Source organism: Rhamphochromis longiceps, linkage group LG5, assembly GCF_057381845.1.
Source record: "Rhamphochromis longiceps isolate RC_006_pf linkage group LG5, R_longiceps_female_GT1.1, whole genome shotgun sequence".
In the NCBI taxonomy this organism is placed as follows: domain Eukaryota; kingdom Metazoa; phylum Chordata; class Actinopteri; order Cichliformes; family Cichlidae; genus Rhamphochromis; species Rhamphochromis longiceps.
This window is the reverse complement of record NC_140561.1, coordinates 25,074,482-25,096,358: the sequence shown is the minus strand read 5'-3', so window position 1 is coordinate 25,096,358 and position 21,877 is coordinate 25,074,482. Positions and strand designations below refer to the sequence as shown.

General features: G+C 40.1%; 1 protein-coding gene across 3 annotated transcripts; it reads left to right on the top strand.

Moving 5' to 3' along the window:
- On the top strand, positions 1–21,769 carry LOC146670104 (uncharacterized). Of its 3 annotated transcripts, none has more exons than XM_085406823.1 (18): positions 1–137; positions 6,101–6,271; positions 6,349–6,469; positions 6,712–6,923; positions 7,018–7,110; positions 7,507–7,672; positions 9,858–9,929; positions 11,145–11,260; positions 13,375–13,473; positions 14,968–15,066; positions 18,816–18,913; positions 19,018–19,138; positions 19,394–19,506; positions 19,701–19,842; positions 20,079–20,215; positions 20,288–20,405; positions 21,095–21,156; positions 21,248–21,769. In XM_085406823.1, exons 1-18 carry the CDS (start codon positions 123–125, stop codon positions 21,465–21,467), a joined length of 2,175 nt encoding a protein of 724 aa, XP_085262949.1. In that variant the 5' UTR covers positions 1–122; the 3' UTR covers positions 21,468–21,769. The 3 variants fall into 3 exon arrangements, with proteins under 3 accessions (XP_085262949.1, XP_085262948.1, XP_085262950.1); XM_085406822.1 differs by having other exon boundaries at positions 2–137; positions 6,098–6,271; positions 21,248–21,768; XM_085406824.1 differs by lacking the exons at positions 18,816–18,913; positions 19,018–19,138 and having other exon boundaries at positions 2–137; positions 6,098–6,271; positions 21,248–21,768.
- Positions 21,770–21,877: the final 108 nt, after the last annotated feature.

The following is a 21,877-nucleotide window of genomic DNA, read 5'->3' as shown; positions in this document are numbered from 1 at the left end:
CGGATAAGAGGCGGCTGGCTAGACCGCGGCTCACAAATGACGGCTCGCTTGGCCGCGGTGAAATGAGAGCTAAAACGTGAGACTGGGATTTTTTTTAATTGTTTTCCTTCACCTAAGGACAAATGGATCAACAAGAGGTATCGTTAACTTTTCTTCGCAGCGACTACACTACATGGCTAGCTAGCGAAAACCTGCGACTTTACATTACAACAGAAAATAAAATATCACCAACTTATTAGGACGTTTCCATATAACTGCAGACACCAAATATAGAAGTCGTACATACTTTATCAATCTTTTAAAACAGCTTACTTTCAGAAAATACTCAACATGAGTGTCTGAAAGAGGTTTAGACTGAGCTACTAACGCGCATGCATTCTAAGTTAGTTATTTTTTGTGGTAATGTTAAGTTATGTCAGGTTTTTGAACTACAGAAACAGCGAGGAAGAAAATGCGGTTCAGCCTAGACACTCCGTTTAATGCCAGTTGTCTGCACAGGATGAAACAGACGTTTATGTAATAGGTGTAACCACAGCACAGAAAGCTTACAGCTACAACGATTACTGATAAAAATGTGTCTCATTGCTTCAAAACTTTGTTCTTATTCTTGAGTGTTTTCCGCTTAGCGGTTTGTGTCATCAGTGTCTTTTTTTAAATGAAAGTATGAACGACAGTAAGGGCTGAATTTTTTTGTTTTAGGTCTAATATCGTTGTTAATGTTGGTAAATAGACATCAACGCGCTTTACGAATTGGTTGTATGTTTTTTTTTTCTACAATTAGATTATAGCACTTTTTTAGTTATAGAACTTTTATGTTATAACTCTCTTGAATAAGAGATTTTTAATCTCAAAGTTAATCTTTACATGGATACATAATGGATACTTAACCCTTTCACGGATAGTGGTCACTACAGTGGAGAGGTATTCAAAGGTTGTTATCTTGCATTTGTGTCAGTGTTGATGGTATACTTGCACATAAACCACTACATTGGACACTGACGTATCACTCCATACCCACCCACCCACTGGTCGTTTAATGTTACTATAGATGTATGTAGTGTGTAACTGTAATTGTTGTTATTTAACCCTATCATGCATAAATTATGACAAAAACATCATGAATAAAAAAGAAGCAGGATTCAGATTTTTTTTCTCAAGTATTTTTATTAAGCTTTTCATGCCTAAAGATGAATAAAATACAGAAAAAAATTCCAGCATCATCACAGCATAATAGTCCCACCACCGTGTTTCACCATGAAGATGGTATTGCTTCCTTCTGACTCCCTTCTTTCTCTAAACATAAGCAGTGTCACGGTGCCCAGAGAGCTGTAGCTTTGTCCCGTCTGCCCAAAGGACATGCTTGCATAATCTTTCTCCAGGTTGTCCTTACTTATTTTAGTCTGATTTGAAAGTGTCTCTCCTGCAGAAGTGGAGTTTTTCTTAATCAGTGACCTGGTGGATTATTCCTGTGCAGGGTTAAATTGATTGTCTTCTTTTGAACAGTAATTCCTGACATGGCTAAATCATTTATGAGTGTCTTGGCAGTTATTCTGAGGTCTGTAGACACATCTCTCATTAGTTTTCAATGTCTTTGAAATCTTTCTCTTTCTCCTTCTGCCAGCCTTGTTCTTTAATGTGTCATGGATATACTAACAGTGGTGGACGGTTGATGATTTGACTTGTTTTGCAGCCACAGGACCAGTCAGCATGTATACCAGTGTATTTTAAAGTCAAGTGTGAGGCTGTCACGGCCCCTGTGTCTGATTTAAAAAAATAAAATAAAATCAGATTCTTTTGGACATGTGATGTTATTAAGTGTGCCTATGCCAAAAGGCACACTTATTACTATTGCTCGGATTTATTATTATTATTATTATTATTCTTTTTCCGCCTGAAATTTTGGACCGTAACTTGCCCCACAGTTTTGAGACAAGGTTCACATATGATATATCATTGTGTGCGGCTGGAGCTGGAATGAGTTGCTATGACTTTTGGTGGTTATTACTTCTATAGTTTTTTAAATATTAATATTTTAGTGAAAATTTTCCCACGCTTATGTGCCGCACAGTTTTGACACAAGGGTTACATATTTTACATCATTTTGTGCGGCTGGGTCTGGACTACTATGCTATGACTTTTGGTGTTCATAACTTTTATAGTTTTGTAAATATTTACATTTTAGTGCAAATTTGCCTTAAAACTCAAAATCCCACAATGCAAAGCACGCCTCTACCGAGTGAAACAATGGCGGCCACCATTTCGTTTAATATATTGCTCTTATTCGTGTTTCTAGGTCACAAAGTAAACTTTTAAGATATTTTCAGGTGAGAATGTAGGTGTGTAATCGTCAAATATCTGCTCGTTTTGTCAAAACATCCCATATTAGCAAGAGATTTCTCACGATGTTGCTGCTAGCCGCGGCTAGCTAGCGAACGTAGTTTGACCGGAAGTATGGCGTCCCGCTTGCCCTTCACAATAAGAGCATTATAGCGGATTATAATGGGGGACGCTTTTATTTTGTATAACTACCGGAAGTAGTTCCTGTGTACTGACGGTTGCTTAACCTCGCACTAATGCTATTTAGTTGCATAGTGTGAGCAGTTTGAAGTGTATTATATATTTCTGATCTTTATATTTGATTATGTTAACTATGTTGTATTATGTTTATATTTGAGTATTTGACTTGTCTATTCTCTTTATTTAGTGTTATAAGAGATGCTAAGCACTAACTTTAAAATGGATATTACCAACTCACAACTGAACCGCGTCCATGCTTACTGATGTTACTGATTCATTTTAGTAATTGACTAAGATGAAGCATTAGCTTTTCAGCTGCAGTTTGCTGGTAATCCTGCTATGTTAGTTTTGTGTCATACTCATTCCTGAGACTGTGGAATTTTGTAAAAACATGATTATTTTTGCTTAATGTGTTTTTTTTATATATATGTTGTTGTATTTTACTATGTTGATAATCACGCAGTGTTTACTGTGATGTGCTAAGGGCCAGCAGCAGAGTTGGAGTGGTGTTTGCCCCAGCATCTGAATAAACGGAACAGTCCGAGCCACAAATTGAACGCCTGGTTGAATTGAACTACCTGGGGCCAGGTAGGGCATTAACAGGGAGAGGGGGACACAAAGATATACTTTTCTTTCTTACTCTCATATAAAATATTTAGCTTTTATTAAATAGTGATCTGAATCTTACAACCAAAGTTTGTATAATAATACACAAGATTGGCTGTAGACTATGTTAATCATTCAGAACACTGTGTAAAAATAACAAAAAACAAAAAGTGAATGCAAAAGTGCATAAATATTTATTTTACGTGTTTGATGTGTGTGGCAGGGCGTGGTCTGCAGTGCCGCTGCAGGGGAGGTGGACCCACCTCAGGGGCATCTGCAATCACGCCTCTCAGGTGTAAAGTCTGTGCTCTCTCTGCTTTTTGTTTTTTTGTATGTGTCGGGCTGTGAGAGGAAAAGCTACAGCCAGCTGTTTGGGTACAGCAACTATGTGTGAAAAGTGGTCCATAACGTAATGCTTCACAGCGTGTTCATGCAAACATTGTCGGGTCTGCTTATGAACCTCTGCGCACAGCGTCTACAAATCGGGGCTGTACGAAGTCACCTCATCTTTACACAAAACTGTAAGCTGTCATTTGTGAGGTGCGAGCGGTGTTTGGGTTTTATCATAGTTCATGGTGGAGAATGGCTGCTCTGCTGAGTTTTGCTCTCTGTAGCTGTTTGAATGGCAAACTACACTCATTGGCGGCGGCATAGGCACACTTAAAATTTCTTCAGAAATTTTCGCTTTCTAGTTTATCTTCTAGTCTCTATATGATATTTAGTTTAATTATTTGTCTTTCTGAGTTTCTGTGTCTCTAGTCCTGGTTGCTGGTTATGATGTTAGTTCCCTTCTGTGTCCACTCTGTCCCAGTCTCATCTATGTTTCATCTTCTGCACGACTTCTATATTTTCTGTGTTTTGTCTTCTTTCTGCATCAAGCTGTTGTGTCTTTGTGGGGGTCTCAGTGTCAGTCATGTCTCCATGTTTATCTGCTGTTCTTGTCAGTTCTCATGTCTTTGTCTGGGTCTCTATATTCGTTTACCTTTCTGTCTCAGAGTCAAGCCCATGTTTTTGTTCTCATGTTCTGTTACTTCCTGTTTTTGTTTTGGTACCCTGTGCACGTTATGTTCAGTTTTGCTTCCCTTGTCTCATTTAGCCGTGATTAGTGTCAGCTGCCCTTCCACCTGTTGCCTGATAATTAGCTCATGAATTTGTTTAGTTTGTCATTTTTGCAAGGCGTCGAAAATAAAGCTGTTTTGAGTTTTAAACCTTATCTTACAGTACATGCACTTTTGGTTCAATTCCTACCTGCCACACAGCAGAGACTTGACAGAGGACATCTGTCCATTAAAGTTTGTATTCAGGTGGATCATAAAACAGGACAATGATCTCGAGCACATGTGAGTGAAGTTGGCCCCCCACCTTCTTCAAATCTAACAAAAGTGGTATCAAATGTTTGTGCTACGTTTGTGCTGCTATCATTTTAAAGATATTCATAAAATAATGTCCTGATGCGTGCTTAATCATCCAGGCAAATAAATCCCAAAAGGTTGATTCTGCAGATCTAGTTTGTGAATGATGGTGTTGAAAGCTGAACTGAAGTCTATGAACGGCATCCTAAAGTATGAGTCTATAGTGTCCAGATGTGTGAGGGCTGAGTGGGCTGTCTCCTACAGTATCTGCTTTTGGGTCCTGTTTCCAAACACATTGGCTTAACCTGCCGTGACAGATGGAAACCAGCACAAACGTTTCACATCAATTTTGTTGGATTCCATTAATGTGTGTGTGTGTGGGGGGGAGGGGGGTTTGACCTTTACATTTTCATTAATATCTTCAAAACAGAAGCAGCACAAACCGGCACAAACGTAGCACAAACGTTTGATACCACTTTTGTTAGATTTGAAGAAGGTGGGGGGGCCAACTTCACTCACATCCTGCAGACCTCACAGAACTGAAGCAATGTTGTTGAGATTAATGGATCACAAGCATCTGCAAAAAAAAAAAAAAAAATTGCTGGTACTCATGCTGCCCCGACGTCATGCCAGCGCATACTGGGAATGGCATAGGCACCGATTGGTTTTCTATCGGCCATTTGCTGGGAGTAAGGGCGCCCTCCGTTTGCGAGGTGCGCCTGCTGCTTGCGGCACAGGGAGGAGAGGGCGGGGGGATTCTCTGGCTGGCTGGACAGACATTATGATACAGATTTATAATTTGCACCAATGTTTTTTCGATAGATACAAGTAAGCATATGTGTCATTGGATAAAGGCAAGTCATCCTGAAACAATCAGAATACTTTATTAATCCCTAAGGAAATTATGTGGGTTACAGTTGCTCCAAAAAGAAATGGTAAAAATAGTAACAGTAACAGACTAAACTCCAAACAATACATTGTGTTATAGATTTTAATATTAATTAGTCATTGTCAGTTGTTGATTTGTCCTGTTCTCATTGTATGACGAATTATGATGGCTGTTTGGTAGCTGTTTGCATACAATGCATACTCTCTCTCTCTTCGTGTGTGTGTGTGTGTGTGTGTGTGTGTGTGTGTGTGTGTGTGTGTGTGTGTGTGTGTGTGTGTGTGTGTTTCTCTGGTGAATTTCGACAACAGTTTTATGTTAATGTACAATCCTCTGCGCCAGAGGGAGTGTTTGCCCGGGGAGCAAAACAGGCTAGGACCACCACTGCCTACAATGTGTCCATAATAAGCATAAATGCAGGCAGTGAAGTTGGACACTCGCAGAGGTTATGTTGTGTTGAAGTCTAAATCAGGCTTTAGTGATGCACAATGAAGTTGGTCTTGTGTTGGAGCATAAGCGTCTGCTTCCAAACTTCATTCTTTTGTTGCAGTGTTTTTGCTCTGCAGCTTGTAGCATCAATCCTCAGGCTGAAAAATGACTTTTAAAAAAATAACTTATCATATACTTAATTTATCTTTAAGTAATTCAAGAAGCAGGAAACAGTAAAAATCTCCCAGAACGTGGTGTTATTGGTTTTGAGTTTTCAGCCACATGTTGCCTTCACTGTCACCAAAAGCAGCTGGAGGAGATCTCTGCTTGGTGTAAAGAGGAAGGTCTTCCTCCTGACTCCTCAAAGGAAGCTCAGCTGTGTTTGCTATGGCGCGCTCTTCAGCGCACGACGAGCCGCCTCAGCAAAGTGACCAGAGACCTGGAAACCCACCGCTCTCAGCACTTAGCAGAAATGGCGGAGGTAAGGTATCCCCTCTGAAGATATCAGAATGTGACGATAAGAGAGAAAGTCTGTTATCTGTCCTTTCTGTGCGTAAGGTACGCAAGTCGCTGGAGCAGATCAGATTCTTCACGGAGCACAAAAATGTTTTGGCTCAGGAGATACAAGATGAGAATGATCACCTTAAGGAGCAGCTGCGGCGCCTAATATCACTTCAAGGTGTGAAAAATTCTTACCTACACAATATACAGATTACAGTAACCCAAGAGCAGAATTAATGTAGTGTTTCCTCATTATTGGATGGTATATACCCATAAATTTCTAAAGACAGAGATGTTTTAGTCTCATACACTAAAGGACTCTACTTTCTTATTCTTTTAGCATCCTAAACATGCTCTATTTACTTGATTACCCACAAGTTTCGTGAGTAATCAACTCCCCTCACCGATTTCCTCTGTCAGATGCCCAGATAAGCGAGGTGGCTAAAATGCTGTACCAGCAGGGTCTCACAGAGTTGATTCACAGCAGCCCCAGTGAGCAGGTGGCGTACCTCCTGGTGGAGAGGGCTTCCCTGCTTGAGACAAGCGAGCTTACAGACAAGTTGACGGGTGATGGAAACACAGCCAACCATATGGGGACAGGAGCACAAGTGAAGAGCACCGGCGTATCCCAGGTTAGAGGAAGAACATCACAAATTCAGTCTCATATGGCCAACATGCATATTGTTTTCCTAGTCTGTGACGCTGTCTTCAAATGTTATTCCACAGGCTGCCCACAAGGGGGCACCACGTCATGGGCAGAGCGCATGGAAAAAACTCTTTGGACTCAAGTCTTCACAGAACAAACATACTTTTATTCCTGTATGTATGTCGTTAGTTCGCTCATCTCCTTTAAATACTAACAAACACTAAGATTGCTCTCAGGAACTGATGCTGACTTTAGTTTTTGTATAATGTGTAAACATAAAGATCTTGCACGTTAGCCACTCGCCACATTAACTACAAACTCTTATTTTCTGTTCCAGTGTTATTTAGCTCTGTTCTGAGCACAGGTTAGGAAATTTGCATGGCAGAAGAATTTCAAGATACTACCCGACTGATGCATCTTGACCCACTGCACTTCTCAAGGTGTCCAGTTCTTGCATGGACCTTTAAACATTTACGCTATATGTTCCTGCTCCTGCTTACTTCCTTTTAGAGCTTGTCAGTTATTGCTGTATTGGACATGCAGTAAGTTGATGCGTGTTGTATTCGCAGGCTGAGGCCAGATTTTTGGCTGGCCAGGAAAGTAGTTTGGGAAGAGAGTGCTCCCGGCTGGAGCGGGACCTGGAGGAGGGCTCCCGCCGGCTGGCAATGGCACACAATGAGATCCGGCGTTTGACTGATGAGCTGGAGTCTGCTCATTTGACCCAGAGAGCATATGGTGAGAGATATTAATCAACAATTTATAAAGAGGCTGTCATTCTTAAACTGATTTCTCATGGTGGCTTGCCATCACAATTGTCTCTGTGTTTATATGGATATGCTAAATGCAGCTTTTCCTGGAGGCATTTGGTCCCTCCCATTCATGGACATTTTGCAATAATGCACTGAGGTAATTTCTTTGAATTTGGAATAGACGTTCACTTTGACTTAATCCTGAGGTGATTATGTTGTCCTTGCAGTACCACCTTGTTTGGTATAGCACACTCCTAAGTATAGTTAATTTAGTCACAGGTAATCTTCAGAATTACCGTACTAAATTGCAAATCAAGCAGCTATCTTGTTAGTTGCATTACATGCCATCCTTAGGCATCTGCAAGACGGGGGATTAGAAACAAACAGACAAAAAAAAACATGTTTTTACTTGCACACTTACACTATAGTTTGCTGGCTTCAGCTTGTGTGTATGGTAGAGGAAAAATACTAAGGTAACAAAGGCGTGATAAGCAGTCAGGCATGCAGCATTACAGCCTCCGTTTCCACCCACGCCTCTTTCTACAGTGGAGAAATTGTGGCTGAGCATTTCTTTGTGAAGTCTAAGGAATTTGGAAAGAAAGCATCCGTACTTTTTAAAGTTTCCTTGAAGATATTTCACCTCTCATCCGAGAAGTGTCTTCACTTCAGTTCTAAGAGCAAATGGTGGAGAGTCCCAGATTTTAAGCCCTATGGGAGTGTCCTCTACCTAATCACATCAGCCAAGGTGTGAAAACAGGTGTGGTTCACAATCAGCCAAGGTTTCGGGTGAACCCATTTTCACACCCTATCATGTGATTTACTGAGGTCAAATGTCCCAGGATGTGAGTGGGCATTAAGGCGTCTGGGAAGGGATCTAAAAACTGGTTTATAGATGGCAGACAGTTGGTCTCATAAACCCCCGCCTCTGTTCAAAGATGGTCGTTCACAGTGGACATAGATGGCTTCTTTCACTCGTCTTTCAAACCACAGAAAATGACTACAAGCTCCTTGGAAAACAGAACCAGCTTCACCCGCTCTAATCTGGGACTCTCCACCAATTGCTCTTTGAACTGAAGAAGCTTCTTGGATGAGAGGTGAAACGTCTTCAAGGAAACTTAAAGAAGTCCAGATGCCTTTCTTTCCAGGCTCCTTAGACTACAATGACCTGGATGACTGAGAACCTTCACAGACATTTCTTTGTGAAATGCTTTTTGGGCTGGATTTTTGCTCATCCTGCTGAAGGACCAGTAAATTTATGGCAAGGTGATAGGTTCATCATCCTTTGTCTGTCTGTCCATGCGTCCACAATTCACAAGATTCACTGGCATTGTTCTCGACTTTGTGTTAATGATTAAACACTAAAAAGAAGATCTTATATGTTCCTCATCAGGATAGAGTTTCTGTCACGTGGGGAGGTGTAGTCTAAGCTTGATTGTTTACTGGTAATTACAGTATGTGACAGCTCATCTCATGTAAAAGTAATGTAACAAATTATTAAAAAATACTCTCTCTGGGAAATAATTGCACTAACAATACACAAGCAAAGCATTATTTGAAGAAAAATTAACAAGTACTGTGTGATACACTGGTTGTTGTGAGTAACACATCAGAATTCTTTATTTCATTCACATTAGAGCCTCTCCTGGGATAAAAGAGAAAATATACACATACAAGGAGAGGGTCATTCAACGCACATCATCATCATAAAAAAGAAGAAGAAAGAAATACATCAATCAATAAATCGCCCATTTCCAAATGCAGTTATAACTTATCTACAAGATTTTCATAGGCTCAAAAGTAACTAGACATTTGGCTAACAGGCTATTTCATGGCCAGGTTAGATCTGTTCTCTTGTTATTCTGTAGTGTACAGTTCAAGATGGATTTGTTTTATTTGACTCTGAATACATATGTATGTCAAATGAAACTAGTAGAAAGCATGCAACCTCAAAGTTCAGTCCTATTTTCGTTTAGTGTAAAATAATCAGCCATGACTGCTTGAAAAGAAAATGCCACATTTAGCTAAATCTGGAACCGATTTTTAGCCTTGTTTGTATAACACATAAGCATACTCTTCAAATAAAACCGAAGTTTTGCACCCCTGTAACAAAACTTAACCAGCAACTTTGTTCAGAGAAGTGTGTGCTTACTCTAGCTTATGTTGTTTTTCAGAGCCTGAGTTGCAATCAGCACAGCAGGAGGTGGAGCAGCTCCGGCAGGAGGTAGAAAAGCTGAAGAAATATGGTGAGAATTGTTTTGCATGTTTTCAGCACAAAATTGCCACTACGGATTCCCAACAGATAGCCAGACACAGTTTGTGATTCACTTTGGTTGTTATAATAGCTTTATAGTGGCTCTTTGGTGAAATGTCATTCAGCATTCATCCGTGCTCCAGCTTACTCCACACATTTCCCCTGAAACTGCGCCACACATCCGCTGCAGCTGAGCCAACAACACACCTCGCCACTACCAAGAAATTGCATTCTAAACAACAGTTTTCAAAGAACTAATTGTGAAACGAAGACAAAAGCAGGTTTACACGCCCCATACAGTTCAGATTCATGAACTGGAATAAAACCCCTTCTTTTAGTTTTCCCTCCACCGCAGATCAGCAAGGAAACAGCTTTTATTAACCCCTCACCTGTAAAAGCCTGATGGGGTATTGTTGTCATCCTGCCAGGTGGGCAGGTGGCATTGAAACCCGAGTTAGGGTATTCAGATTCATGCCTCGCGTGTATCTCCTAAAAATCTCAGATAAGTTCAAGTTCAGATTTTAAGTATTGTGAAAATCTTGCGAACACGATAACTCGAGAAGGAAGTGACTTAGGATTTTTCCATTTACAACATAGATGCATCTACTAGTATGCTGAGGGGTAGCGCTGGTGGCCATCAGTGTTTTGTATAATAGACTTGGCCCAATAAATTTAAACTGCTGGAGCATTATTTTAGCTTCAGAAATGTGGAGTACAGCAGGTAGTACAGTCTTTAAAAAATAGAAATGAATCTTTTAATCGCATTTATTAAGTAGACCTTCAAAGTGTTTAAAGTAAAATAAAAACGATAACAGTGATAGCATGTTGTATTATTATTATTATCATCATTATCATCATCTAATGCAGCGGTCCCCAAGCCCTGGGCCACAGACTGGTACAGGTCTGTGAGTCGTTTGGTACTGGGCTGCAAGAGTTGAGACTCGGGTGTGAAATTCATGGTTTTCAGGGTTTTTAGCGTTATTTTTTAAATTGTTTTTATTGTTAACTCTGTTTCCCTGGGTCTGTTCCTGTGTGTTATGAAGAAATCTTCTTTTTATTTGGTACCAGTACTGGTTTTATTTAGTTGTATTTATCCGCGACACCTTAAAAGCCGTTCTATGAAAATATTGTCTGACATAAACCGGTCCATGGCGCAAAAAAGGTTGGGGACCGCTGATCTAATAAGTACTTTTTTGTTTTTTTAAAGAAATGGTGGAACTGCGAAAGACTAAAGAGCTAAATGATCGCCTGGACCTCGAGATCAGAGCCTTGAGGAATAGGGTTCGCTCCTTGGATGCTGAGAAAACCTCTTTGAAGCAGATGGTAAGAGACCAGCTAGAATAAAGTAATTTACAAAAACATACAATGAAGATTTTGGGAAACAGGTGCAGTAATTTATTGAAATGTGTAAACATACATGTATATACGGTGTAAAAGACAAAAATAATTGTAACAAACTTGAAATTCAAGGTGAAATTAATCTTTATTCTTCAATGTAGCCTATACCCGCTTCTTCAAGGCATCTTATAATTTCTTTAAGTAGTCTTCAGAAATAGTTTTCCAGGCTTCGTGAAGGACATTTAAAGCTCTTCTTTGGATGTCGGCTACCTGTTGTTCTGTTCTCTGTCCAGATGATCCCACACTGCTTCAATAATGCTGAGGTCTCTGGGGAGCACTGTGTTTCACTGTGTTTTTTCTCTATCCTAGTGTGCGCTTATTGCATTGGAAATGTGTTTGGGATTGTTATCAGGCTGAGAAATGAAGGTGTTGCCAATCAGATTCTTTCCAGATGGCACTATATGGTGCATCAAAATTGGACTGTAGCTTTCTGCGTTAATGCTTCCATCAAATTGGACGAGATCTCCAACACCAGTGGCTCTAATACAGCTCTAAACCACCAAACACCACCATGTTTTTTTTTAAACTCAATTTTTATTTATTTTTAATCAGCAGTGATACATCCTATACTTCCTCTTTACAACTGTACCCCTATGTACAAGCATATACTCGCATCAAACTACACAGAGCAGCTATGAATGTCCAGGAGCAGCATGTCACAGAAGCACACATACATATAAAGAAAAAGTATACACGAGCAGGACCTTCTTGCTGTGAGGCAACAGTGTTAACCACTGTGCCACTGTTCTGCCTGCTGTCCTGAGTTCAATTCCACCATCAGGCCAGGGTCTTTCTGTGTGGAGTTTGCATGTTCTCCTCGTGTTTGCGTGGATTCTCCCCGGGTACTCCGGCTTCCTCCCACAGTCCAAGGACATGTAGTTAGTGGGGATAGGTTAATTGGAAACACTAAATTGCCCATAGGTGTGAATGCGGGAGTGAATGCAAGTGCAATTGGTTGTCTCCTGTCTGTGTGTTAGCCCTGTGACAGACTGGCAACCTGTCCAAGGTGTACCCTAACTCTCGCACTAAGACAGCTGGGATAGGCTCCGATGCCCCCCGCAACCCTGAAAAGGATAAGCGGAAGCGAATGGATGGATGACCACTCTTTGGCCTTATATGAAGCAGTCTTTTACCACCACCATGTTTTACAGATGGCTGTAGACACTCACTGTTGTACCTCTCTCCTGACCTTCTCCATACATACCACACAAGATTTCACCAACAATTTGACCAACAATCACCTTGTTAATGCAAAAATACTATTTTATGCCTTCAAACTATGTTTTCTTTCGCCAACTAAAGACATGGCAATAAATGGGAATAAATTATGTGTTTTTCCAGCAGGCTGCTAGGAACAAAGTAGCAGGTTGTCTGTTATGTGTGTGCACAATAGTGGTTCATCCTGTAAGTTAGGTGCATTTTTTGTGCTTATGAATTTGACTAATTCATAAGTCAGCATTAAGCAGCTTAACAAACAAAAAAACATTCCTCTGAAAAAGGATCAGGTTGAAGGACTGGATTGAAAATGAGTGAAAAAGCAGCCAGTGTCTAAAGAAAAACTTTGAAAGACCTTCTGAAAACCTGGAGAACTATTGCTCAGGACCACTTTTTAATAAATACAAGGAGCTCTCACTTCTCTGAAGCAAAATATAATGAAATGAGGGTTGGGGCAAGACTTTTGTGCAATACTGTATCTTTGTGAAACTGTGTTAGATTTATTTGCTGTTACTTTCTGTGCAGCAAAATTTAGTTAAATTAAAACAAAATAGCAAAGTTCTCAGTTCGCATTTCGACTTTGCTGTTAATTCACGGCTGAATATGAAGTACATGAGAGGTACATGCACTTACATGTTAACTGCATGTGCAGAACAGACATTATGCAAATATATGTAGCATAAAGGCCCCTGTGAGGATTGGTTTGTGTGTGTGTGTTTTATTTTGTAGATCGGCTAATTAATTATTTAAGCATCAAATAACACAAACATGAATGAATGAATAATGAAATAACAACTTGTCTACTGTATGTGTGTTTGTCTTAGGTTGTGTCGCTGCAAGAAGAAGCAGAGCAGTTGAAGGCAGCCTTACAGGAGCTCCTAACTAAAGAGGTTCCAGTCAAACAAGCAACAGAGATAACTCAAGTAAGTCTGTTTAAACATGATGTATTCACTCAAGGTTTTGCATTCTTATGCTATATATACATATTTTAGTGACAGGAGCATTTGGAGGAAGTTAGCTTTGAAACCTTCTAAACTGGTCTTGTGCTATTTTTGGTACTGCTCTTACATAAATGCACAACTAAGAATGCAACAGCAAATTTGGGATTTACATTGACAGGAGACTCATATGCACAATGCAGGAGTGAGAGTATGACATGGAAAGTTTTAACTGCTGTTTGAATAATCTAAAATAAACAAAAGCCTACTGGGAAAAGGAGCGAGGGCAAACATGAGCTCGTGAAAGAAAGGTTAGGCAGCGCTTGGGCAAACATAACACAGCTTGACAGAGAGAAAAACAGAACTATCTTTGCACAGATGGCTGGTCAGTCAGTAGGAGACAGGCGGGCAACATATATCAGCTGAAAGTAATTAATACAGGTGAAGACAATGAGGACAATCACACTGGAGCCCGGCACAGAAAATAAGAGTAGAGACACAACAGGAATCACACACACAGGCAGGGGGAGGAACAGATAGAGAACACTTAGGTACCTGAAATAACAAAAATCAGAACATGAACTTAAACACATGGCTGTAAAACTGTCACCTCATTTCTTCAATAGCCAAAACAGCTATTCAAAATTCACTAATATCACTTTTGCTTTCACTCTAAGAGAGGATGTGTTAAAATCCTGCGCACTGTTTGTGTTATTCTATTTCAGTATGTGTTAAATTATAAAATATAATTAGAAATAGTTATAATTGGTTATAGCTGTCTAATTAAGGCATCGCACAGTTCATGCTGATTTGTCGACTGCACATTTGATGCTAATTTCCTGTTCCACCAAATCCCGAAGGTGCTCTACAGCAACCTGAACTTTCGATGAGGGCTTAATACACACCGGAGTAATGAGGGAATGAGACACAGAAAGAGAGCACAGCAGGGAGTAATCAGAGGTAACGAGACAAGGGGACGCAAAACCAGAACACAGGACAGGGACTATCAGAATAAAAACAGGAAACACACGGCAGGCACAGAGGCATGGACTTGACGCTGAGCAGAGAAAGTACGGAGCACAGGGACAGCAACAACAACTGCGACATGAGACACCACTGAACAAGAAAATAGACATGAAGACAGAACTAAAGCTACACTACACATGAGGGGCACAGGAACAAAACCTAAGAACTAGAAATCACAGACCAAAGAACAACTAGAGCACTAGACATACAAAACAGACACCAAAACACTAGCAGTCATAAACCATGATGAAATAAAAAATAAAAGTACAAAACTCAAAATACAGGGTCACCTACACAGGACTGTGACACAAGCTTACAAATACCTGAATATTATGTCTGCCCAACATCACAACAGTCAGTACAGATTGGCTAGAAAAAAAGATTTCATTATTTACGTTCTTCATATTGATGCGCTTGAATAAAATGTAAAGTTTGATTTTGTACTTCTTTCAGTCTCCAACAGCAGAGCTGGTACAGAGCAACAAGACCTGCAGACGTTTGCAAGAAAAGCTCACTGCAGAGAGGAGAAGCCTTTTGGAAAAAGAGGAAACTGTAAGTAAATATATTAATAAGTTAAAACCGTCATGCAAACAAAACAGAACATCACAATGAACAGAAGACAACACATAAGCACAAACAGCACACAGAGACACACAAAGGCAAAGACAGAAAACCTGGTATTTGATTCCAATACTAAACTCTATCTATTTCCCCAATTGTCTCTGAATCGTTATCTTACAACAGTTACCTAATAAATGTGTCTAACTTTAATCAGTGCATCAATTTACACAACTTTGCTTCTTATGACATTCAACACCCTCTTTGTATAACTTTCTGGGCTTTCTTCCCAGACCTTATCATCAATCATTTTTGGGCTCATTTTCACAGGCTTATGGCTGAGGTCAGTTCATGAAGTCAAAAATAATGACTGTTATGCCACCCTTACACTAAAAAAAAAAGATTGGCCTATTTCTACCAACCATATGTCACAAAGCGCTCAAAATAGGCCACAAACCTACACATTATTTCCAGTTATTAAATCTCAAAACAACCTGTGTGCATCAACAGGTGTTCTTACAAATGTAAATAATGCTTGACCTAAATATATGGGTCACAAACAATTTGAGCATACGGGTCAAATGCTTAACGTTGTAATTTCAGTATATAAACACTTAGTACAGGTACGTAGTGTATACAAGTATATATGTCGCCTGTAATTTGCATGGAAGTGACACACCTGTCTAACACTGAACAGTTGCTCTCCAAGCTGTAGTGTATTTGTGAAAACAAGACTTTCTTTGCTTCTGATTTCACCCAGCAAGAGTCAGAAAACCTCTCGGAGCTGTTGCTGACTAATTGCGTCATGTCCAGTATGACAGAAAAATGTTGAATGTGAGGAGGAAGTAAGATCTCTCATGGTCTTTAAGGTTTATGTGGTGTTTGAGCTTTAGGTCTATATTTCAGTTTTGGGTTTCTTTTTTTTTTTTAATCTAATGAGTGAATTCTTTATTCTTGTATTTGGTAGTTTGAGTTTTAGATTCCCGATTCGATTCTTTTGTATTATTCTAACAGAGAGTTTGATTTCTTTTCATATAGTTGAGTCTATTGCTTCAAGATGTTTCAAGTATGTTTCAAGATAGTTTGCCGTCTAGTGTTTGACTTTCTTTAGCTCCAGTTCCCATATGTGATTTTGTTACAAATCATCAGTTTGGGATTTTTTTTTAACCTTCATATTTTTTGTTACTTTATGCATATCAGCTATTAAAGGCCGCCTTTTGTTTACACTATTTGTACTGCCTACACCCTGCAGTTTGTTACCTCAACTAAGCGCTACAACACACCTTGACAGGTAAACCTTTGCTGTTTATAATACAGAGTTTCAGCAGAGAAGTGCTGAATTCTTTCGTCGCTGTCAGGTTTAATATATACTAAATTACAATTAGAAGGATGATTTGAATGACATGTGAAAAGTGCGTCCACGAACTGCTTATCACAGTTTTAAATAGAGAGATCTAAAATCTAAAATTTAATGTGTTTCTTCCTTTGCTCTCAGTCTGACAGTTGTTGAGTAATCTTGCTGAGTAATCTTGCTAAATAGGTGGGACTGAAAACACACCTCTACCAAGGTGGATTAAGCAACCTCAGGAGACCTGTATTGTAAACAAATGTAAAAACTACCCGTCAACATAAATGATTCTGTAGCAATTACACAAGAATATCCAGTAATGTACCTGACTACAATTAAACACATTCACTTACTGAAAATCGGGGGCATCTGCTGTGGCAAATGGGTGCAAGCCTTTTACCACAAACTTAGTCACTGCTCGGTGACATTCATCTATCCAGGCCTAAAAGGAGCGAGAACTGCCAGCATCTGAGCCAGACTCTGTCTGTCTCTCTCATCATGGTCACCTAAATGCACAGTAAAGGCAGGTTTTGTAATAAGGCAGATTGCGCTAACATAATATGCACTGTTAGTTGATTATTTACCTGCCACATTAACGGGAGAGGACGTGCAAACATTACCGCTGCTGCTGGGTTGAGCTTCACGAGTCCGGAGCGGAAGCATTTGCTCACAAAACGCACGTGTTTTGTGAGCAAATGCTTTTGCATATTCGTAGCGTTTCCTCCTTTATGAAATATCTACTTGCAAGTATTGCAAGTTGCCCTGCTGTCATCTGTTCTCGTAAAGTATGACCAAACTTTTGAGTGTTTAAGCCGCTTAGGCGCCGCGTTTGCTGCCAGGTAAATGACGCTCCGCAACGTGGTGACGTCATTCGGGGCGACTGGAATCGATAAGGGAATCGTTTGCAAAAATGGCAAACAATTCCAAGGAATTGAAACAGTGGGAACCGGTTCTCAACAAGAACCGGTTTTCGATACCCATCCCTACTGGACAATGTGATACATAGATACATACACACACACAAACTCTTATAGACAAAGATATGCATACATGCATTCAATGGGATGAAAGACCAAGGTAACTAAGACAGAATAAATACAGTTTCATAGAGATCTGAAAGCCTTAGCTAGGTCTTCAAGTCTTCAAGTAAAAAACATGTCTGTATGTTATCAGCACATATTTTAACCACCTGCTAAGCGCTTGTGAGAACTATATGAAAGCTGCATGACCCACGTGACAACCCTGAATTCTGAACCCCTGTTAACAGGACTGTGACTTACTCAAGGCCTCTGGTTTTTCCCAACCAGCCTGTAACCCATAGTTTTTGTGAAAGACACCAATTTGTTTACAAACACTTGCCTAACCACCAAGCAATTGGTTGCAAGACAAACCAGTAACCAGTAAAGTAAAGTTGTGCTTTACAAACCAACACATTTAAAAGGTTGAGCAGTATCCATCACAGGTTTTGAGCTGCACTATTAAAAGTTTGCCTGCTTTTTCATGAGTAGTTATGGGCTGTCTTAGAAACCACAGGTGACCCTGATAACCTGCAGTTACAAAGAAGTTTTCAGTGCAGCACTGTATCCCATATAGCACAAACAATGTTCATGCTGGCAACAGCAACCAACTTCCAGCAAGTGCTCGCCAACTTATCAGCAACGACAAATGACGTTGCTGACCAGTTTTTAAAGTGTGCATAAATGGTAAATGGCCTGCATTTGTATAGCGCTTTTCTAGTCCTTAAGGACCCCAAAGCGCTTTACACTACATTCAGTCATTCACCCATTCACACACTGGCAATAGCAAGCTACATTGTAGCCACAGCTGCCCTGGGGCGCACTGACAGAGGCGAGGCTGCCGGACACAGGCGCCACCGGGCCCTCTGACCACCACCAGTAGGCAAACATGGGGTTAGTATCTTGGTGCCGTATCTTGCCCAAGGATATTTGGCATGCAGCCAGCCTGGGCTCGAACCACCGACCTTCTGATTAGTGGCTGACCTGCTCTGCCACCTGAGCTACAGCCACCCCAACTGAGGCTTTAGCAGTTCATTTCACAGTGATTGCCAGCAACCACCTGCAACTGGTCAGATAGTACTCTCTTTTGCCTGATAACCAGTGGTTGCCACGTGGTCGCCAACTATTCTCGGGGCCTGAATCTTTTTGTGTCCAGTACAGGGTGAGTAAGTTGATTAAGAGCAATCAGACCTGCCTGCCGATTTTTTTTTATTTTTTTTTTTAAATAGCGTCAGTGCTCACGAGATGGCTTTTGGTGACGAACTGAGACATTAGAAGAACATGGAGAATTTTTTCAGATGAGTCCCAATAATTTTTTAATAAAATAAACAGCCTTTTCTGTTACATTATACATTATATCTTTTTTCTCATCTGTTTAGATACATTCTCTTCAGCAGCAGGTTGACTGTTCCCAAACCAGTGTGGATAACTTTGTGCTAAATATCAACACCAGTGAAGACATCCTGCAGGATCAAATGTACGATATTCAATCCCTGGACCTTCTACCTCTCAGGATTTTCTATAAAACAGTCCCATGAATGAAGGTTTATATTCAGTGTGTGTCCATGTCTGTGTTTGAAGGCTGCTGAAACAAAAAAAGGCAGATCCCTATCTTTTTGTAAACACTCAGTCACATGACTCCTTTGTGACAGCGGATGAAGAGCCACAGATGATAAAGTGTGAAGAAAACAGACCACAAAAGGTAATTTCCCATATTTCCTCAGGTCTGCTTACACATTTAAACCTGCTTTCATGTCATAGTGCTAAAGTGGAAAAATAACAGTTGCCTAGCTCATGTTTTCAGTTCAAAGAGAAAGCTGCAAATAAATAATTCACATGTGCAGAAGGTGATACTTAATGCTCTGGGCAAACAAAAACAAACACAAAAACCCCAACTGTAAACACCAAAAATAAAAATAAATTCTGTCTGTGCTGATGTTTTCATTTTGGACTGTAGGAGTGTATTAATTGTCAACAAGCAATGAAAACTCTGCTGTCCTCCCAAGACGAGTGTGAGGCACTTAAAAGCGAGATCTGCGAGACCCTGTACTGCATTGACGAAGAGCGAAGGTAACCTAACTTACATCAGTGTGACAAATACAATGAGTTTGACGTGTAATTATGATTAGACGTCCATTCATCCATACAGGAGACAACTATAATTAAATGGAATAAAACGGCTGTGCAGAGTGTAACACGTAGGCATCTTTTGCCATCATGAAATGAGCTTTTTGCATTTGATTTTTTTTACCATGTCCCTTCAGCAAATTCCACGAGATGAAGCAAAAACACAAGGCCAAACTTTGCCGAGCCAAACAGAAATTTGAAGATGAAACCACCTGGCGTGATGAGAAGATAAAAAGTCTAGAGAGAGAATTGTCCTTGTGCTGTCATTCAGTAGCAAAGGTGAGTCTGCACTTGGATGTTTGAGGTGGAGCAGTAACATTGAGTCTTTTTACAGTTGCTTAGTCTGTATTTTATGTCCCCAAAAGAAAAAAGAAAACTGCTACTTGTGTCCTTCTGTTTGCTGTCTTATTGGTTCAGTGATGAAGCCAAATTTGTAAATGTTCATCAAGGGGGACTGTAGGAGCTGATATAAAGCTGAAGGTGGTAAATGTTTCTTTTTTCCTTTTCATGCTCAGGAGAAGGAGCTTGTCATAAGCATAACTGTGGAAAATGAGAAACTACTCTCTGAGAGGAGGAAGCTACTGCAACAGCTAAACGAGGAGGAGCACAAGAAGAAGGACAGTTGTCTAAAAGCTTCTTTATCCAAATGCAGGTACTGAAATTACTGAAATTTACTGAATGATAAGTCATCCAATCCAGACTTCATGTTCGTTCTGATCCTAAGGGTGGAACTTTTAGAGCTCGAAAACAAGAAACTCGGAAACCAAATATCACAAATGTCCAACCAGCTCGCTGTCCTGGAGTTCAGCCTGCAGAAGACGGAGCTGCTTCACTTTGCTGAGGTACCACTCGTGCTTAATTGTGCTTTTATTTTATACACATGCTCCATGTTGTTTTATGTTTTCCATTTATTTGGCTATCATAAGAATGATCTATGAGCCTTTCTAATAAAATAGAAATTCCTAAACCTATAATTAGGCTCTGCCTCAAAGGTGTTGCGTAAATACACCTTGGTAAAAAAGAAAAATTCACTCTCTGCCAACTTTGGCCTTAGATCGTTAAATTTTCATCAAAATTTAACGATTTAATGATTGACTCTGTGACTACAAGCCCAAATCCTCACCCCTCCATTACCGTGCTTGGCAGTTGGTATGAAGTGTTTGTGCTGATGAGTTGTGTTTGGTTTTTGCCAAACAGCACTGGACATTCTCGTCAAACATCACTTTAGTCTCGTCTTTCCAAAGGACATTGTTCCATTGTGTGGTTTGCTCTGATTCAAGAGGCTTTCTCCTGGGAGCCTCTTCAAACAAGCCACATTTATTCACTTTTTTCTGATTGTGCTGTCATGAACTTTAACATGCTAACTGAGGTCTGTAGCATGTTAAATGCTAACATAACATAATTTAATATTTGTTGAGTCTTTGACACTGAATTACCTACACTGATACAGCCTGACTGTGTCCTGGGTCTTAACAGATAAAGCCCATCTTTTGAATTTAATATTAATCTGCTGCTTGTTTTGTGTGATTAGAAACTTAAGAAAATGCCAGATGACCAGCAAGTTTTCAAGTCTCTTCCTCAGCAGTCTTCAAGGTAGGTCCAGCAGTGATTCAGAACTTGCCTCAAATTAATTTGTTAGGAACAATGAAACCTAATTAAATGTCTGTTAACTTTGCATCCACAGTGTGATTTCACCTGAGCAGTCTGAAGCTCAGGCCTTGTTGGATGGTACACTTAGAGGTCACTCCAAGCAGACAGATGGGACTTGTTACAGTCGTGCGTCTGAGATTGTGTGTCAATCAGCAGATATGAGCTACCTGAACCTGACCTCTACACAGAAAAACCACTTGAACCGCTCAGGTCCCCTGGCTGCCCTCAGCAGCCTTGAAAATCTGCCTTCCTGAAGTTTTCTGTTTTATTTGTAAGTTAAATTAATAAATAAGATACAAACTGGGTTTGAATTTCATTAAAACAATCAAATTAAACCAGCCTGAATTTGTATCAGTTTCTAAATTTTGTGGACTTTCGCATCAAAATTGACAATTTTTGCATTTGTTCTCCATCTTAAACTTCAAGGTTTTACATTGGAAATAAGTTATCTGAATTTCTGGAGCAGGCCCACATCTCATAACACTCCCCTTTCAATTATTTGTGTATATTTGACCCCTTGAGCTACAAGCAGTTTGTTCTTCTTTTAGTTCCCCACCTACCTTCCCTCATCTCTTTGTCTCTCATCTCTTATTAGTGCATCTGCCTGACCCAGGAGACGTCACCAGTCCCTTCTGAGCCCCTCCCCCAAAACCACAGTCTGGTT

Coding starts and splice junctions, on each gene's coding strand:
- LOC146670104 (XM_085406822.1), top strand. Junction 6,924..7,017: donor AGAGCACCGGCGTATCCCAG/GTTAGAGGAAGA, acceptor GTTATTCCACAG/GCTGCCCACAAGGGGGCACC. Junction 21,157..21,247: donor CTTCCTCAGCAGTCTTCAAG/GTAGGTCCAGCA, acceptor TTGCATCCACAG/TGTGATTTCACCTGAGCAGT.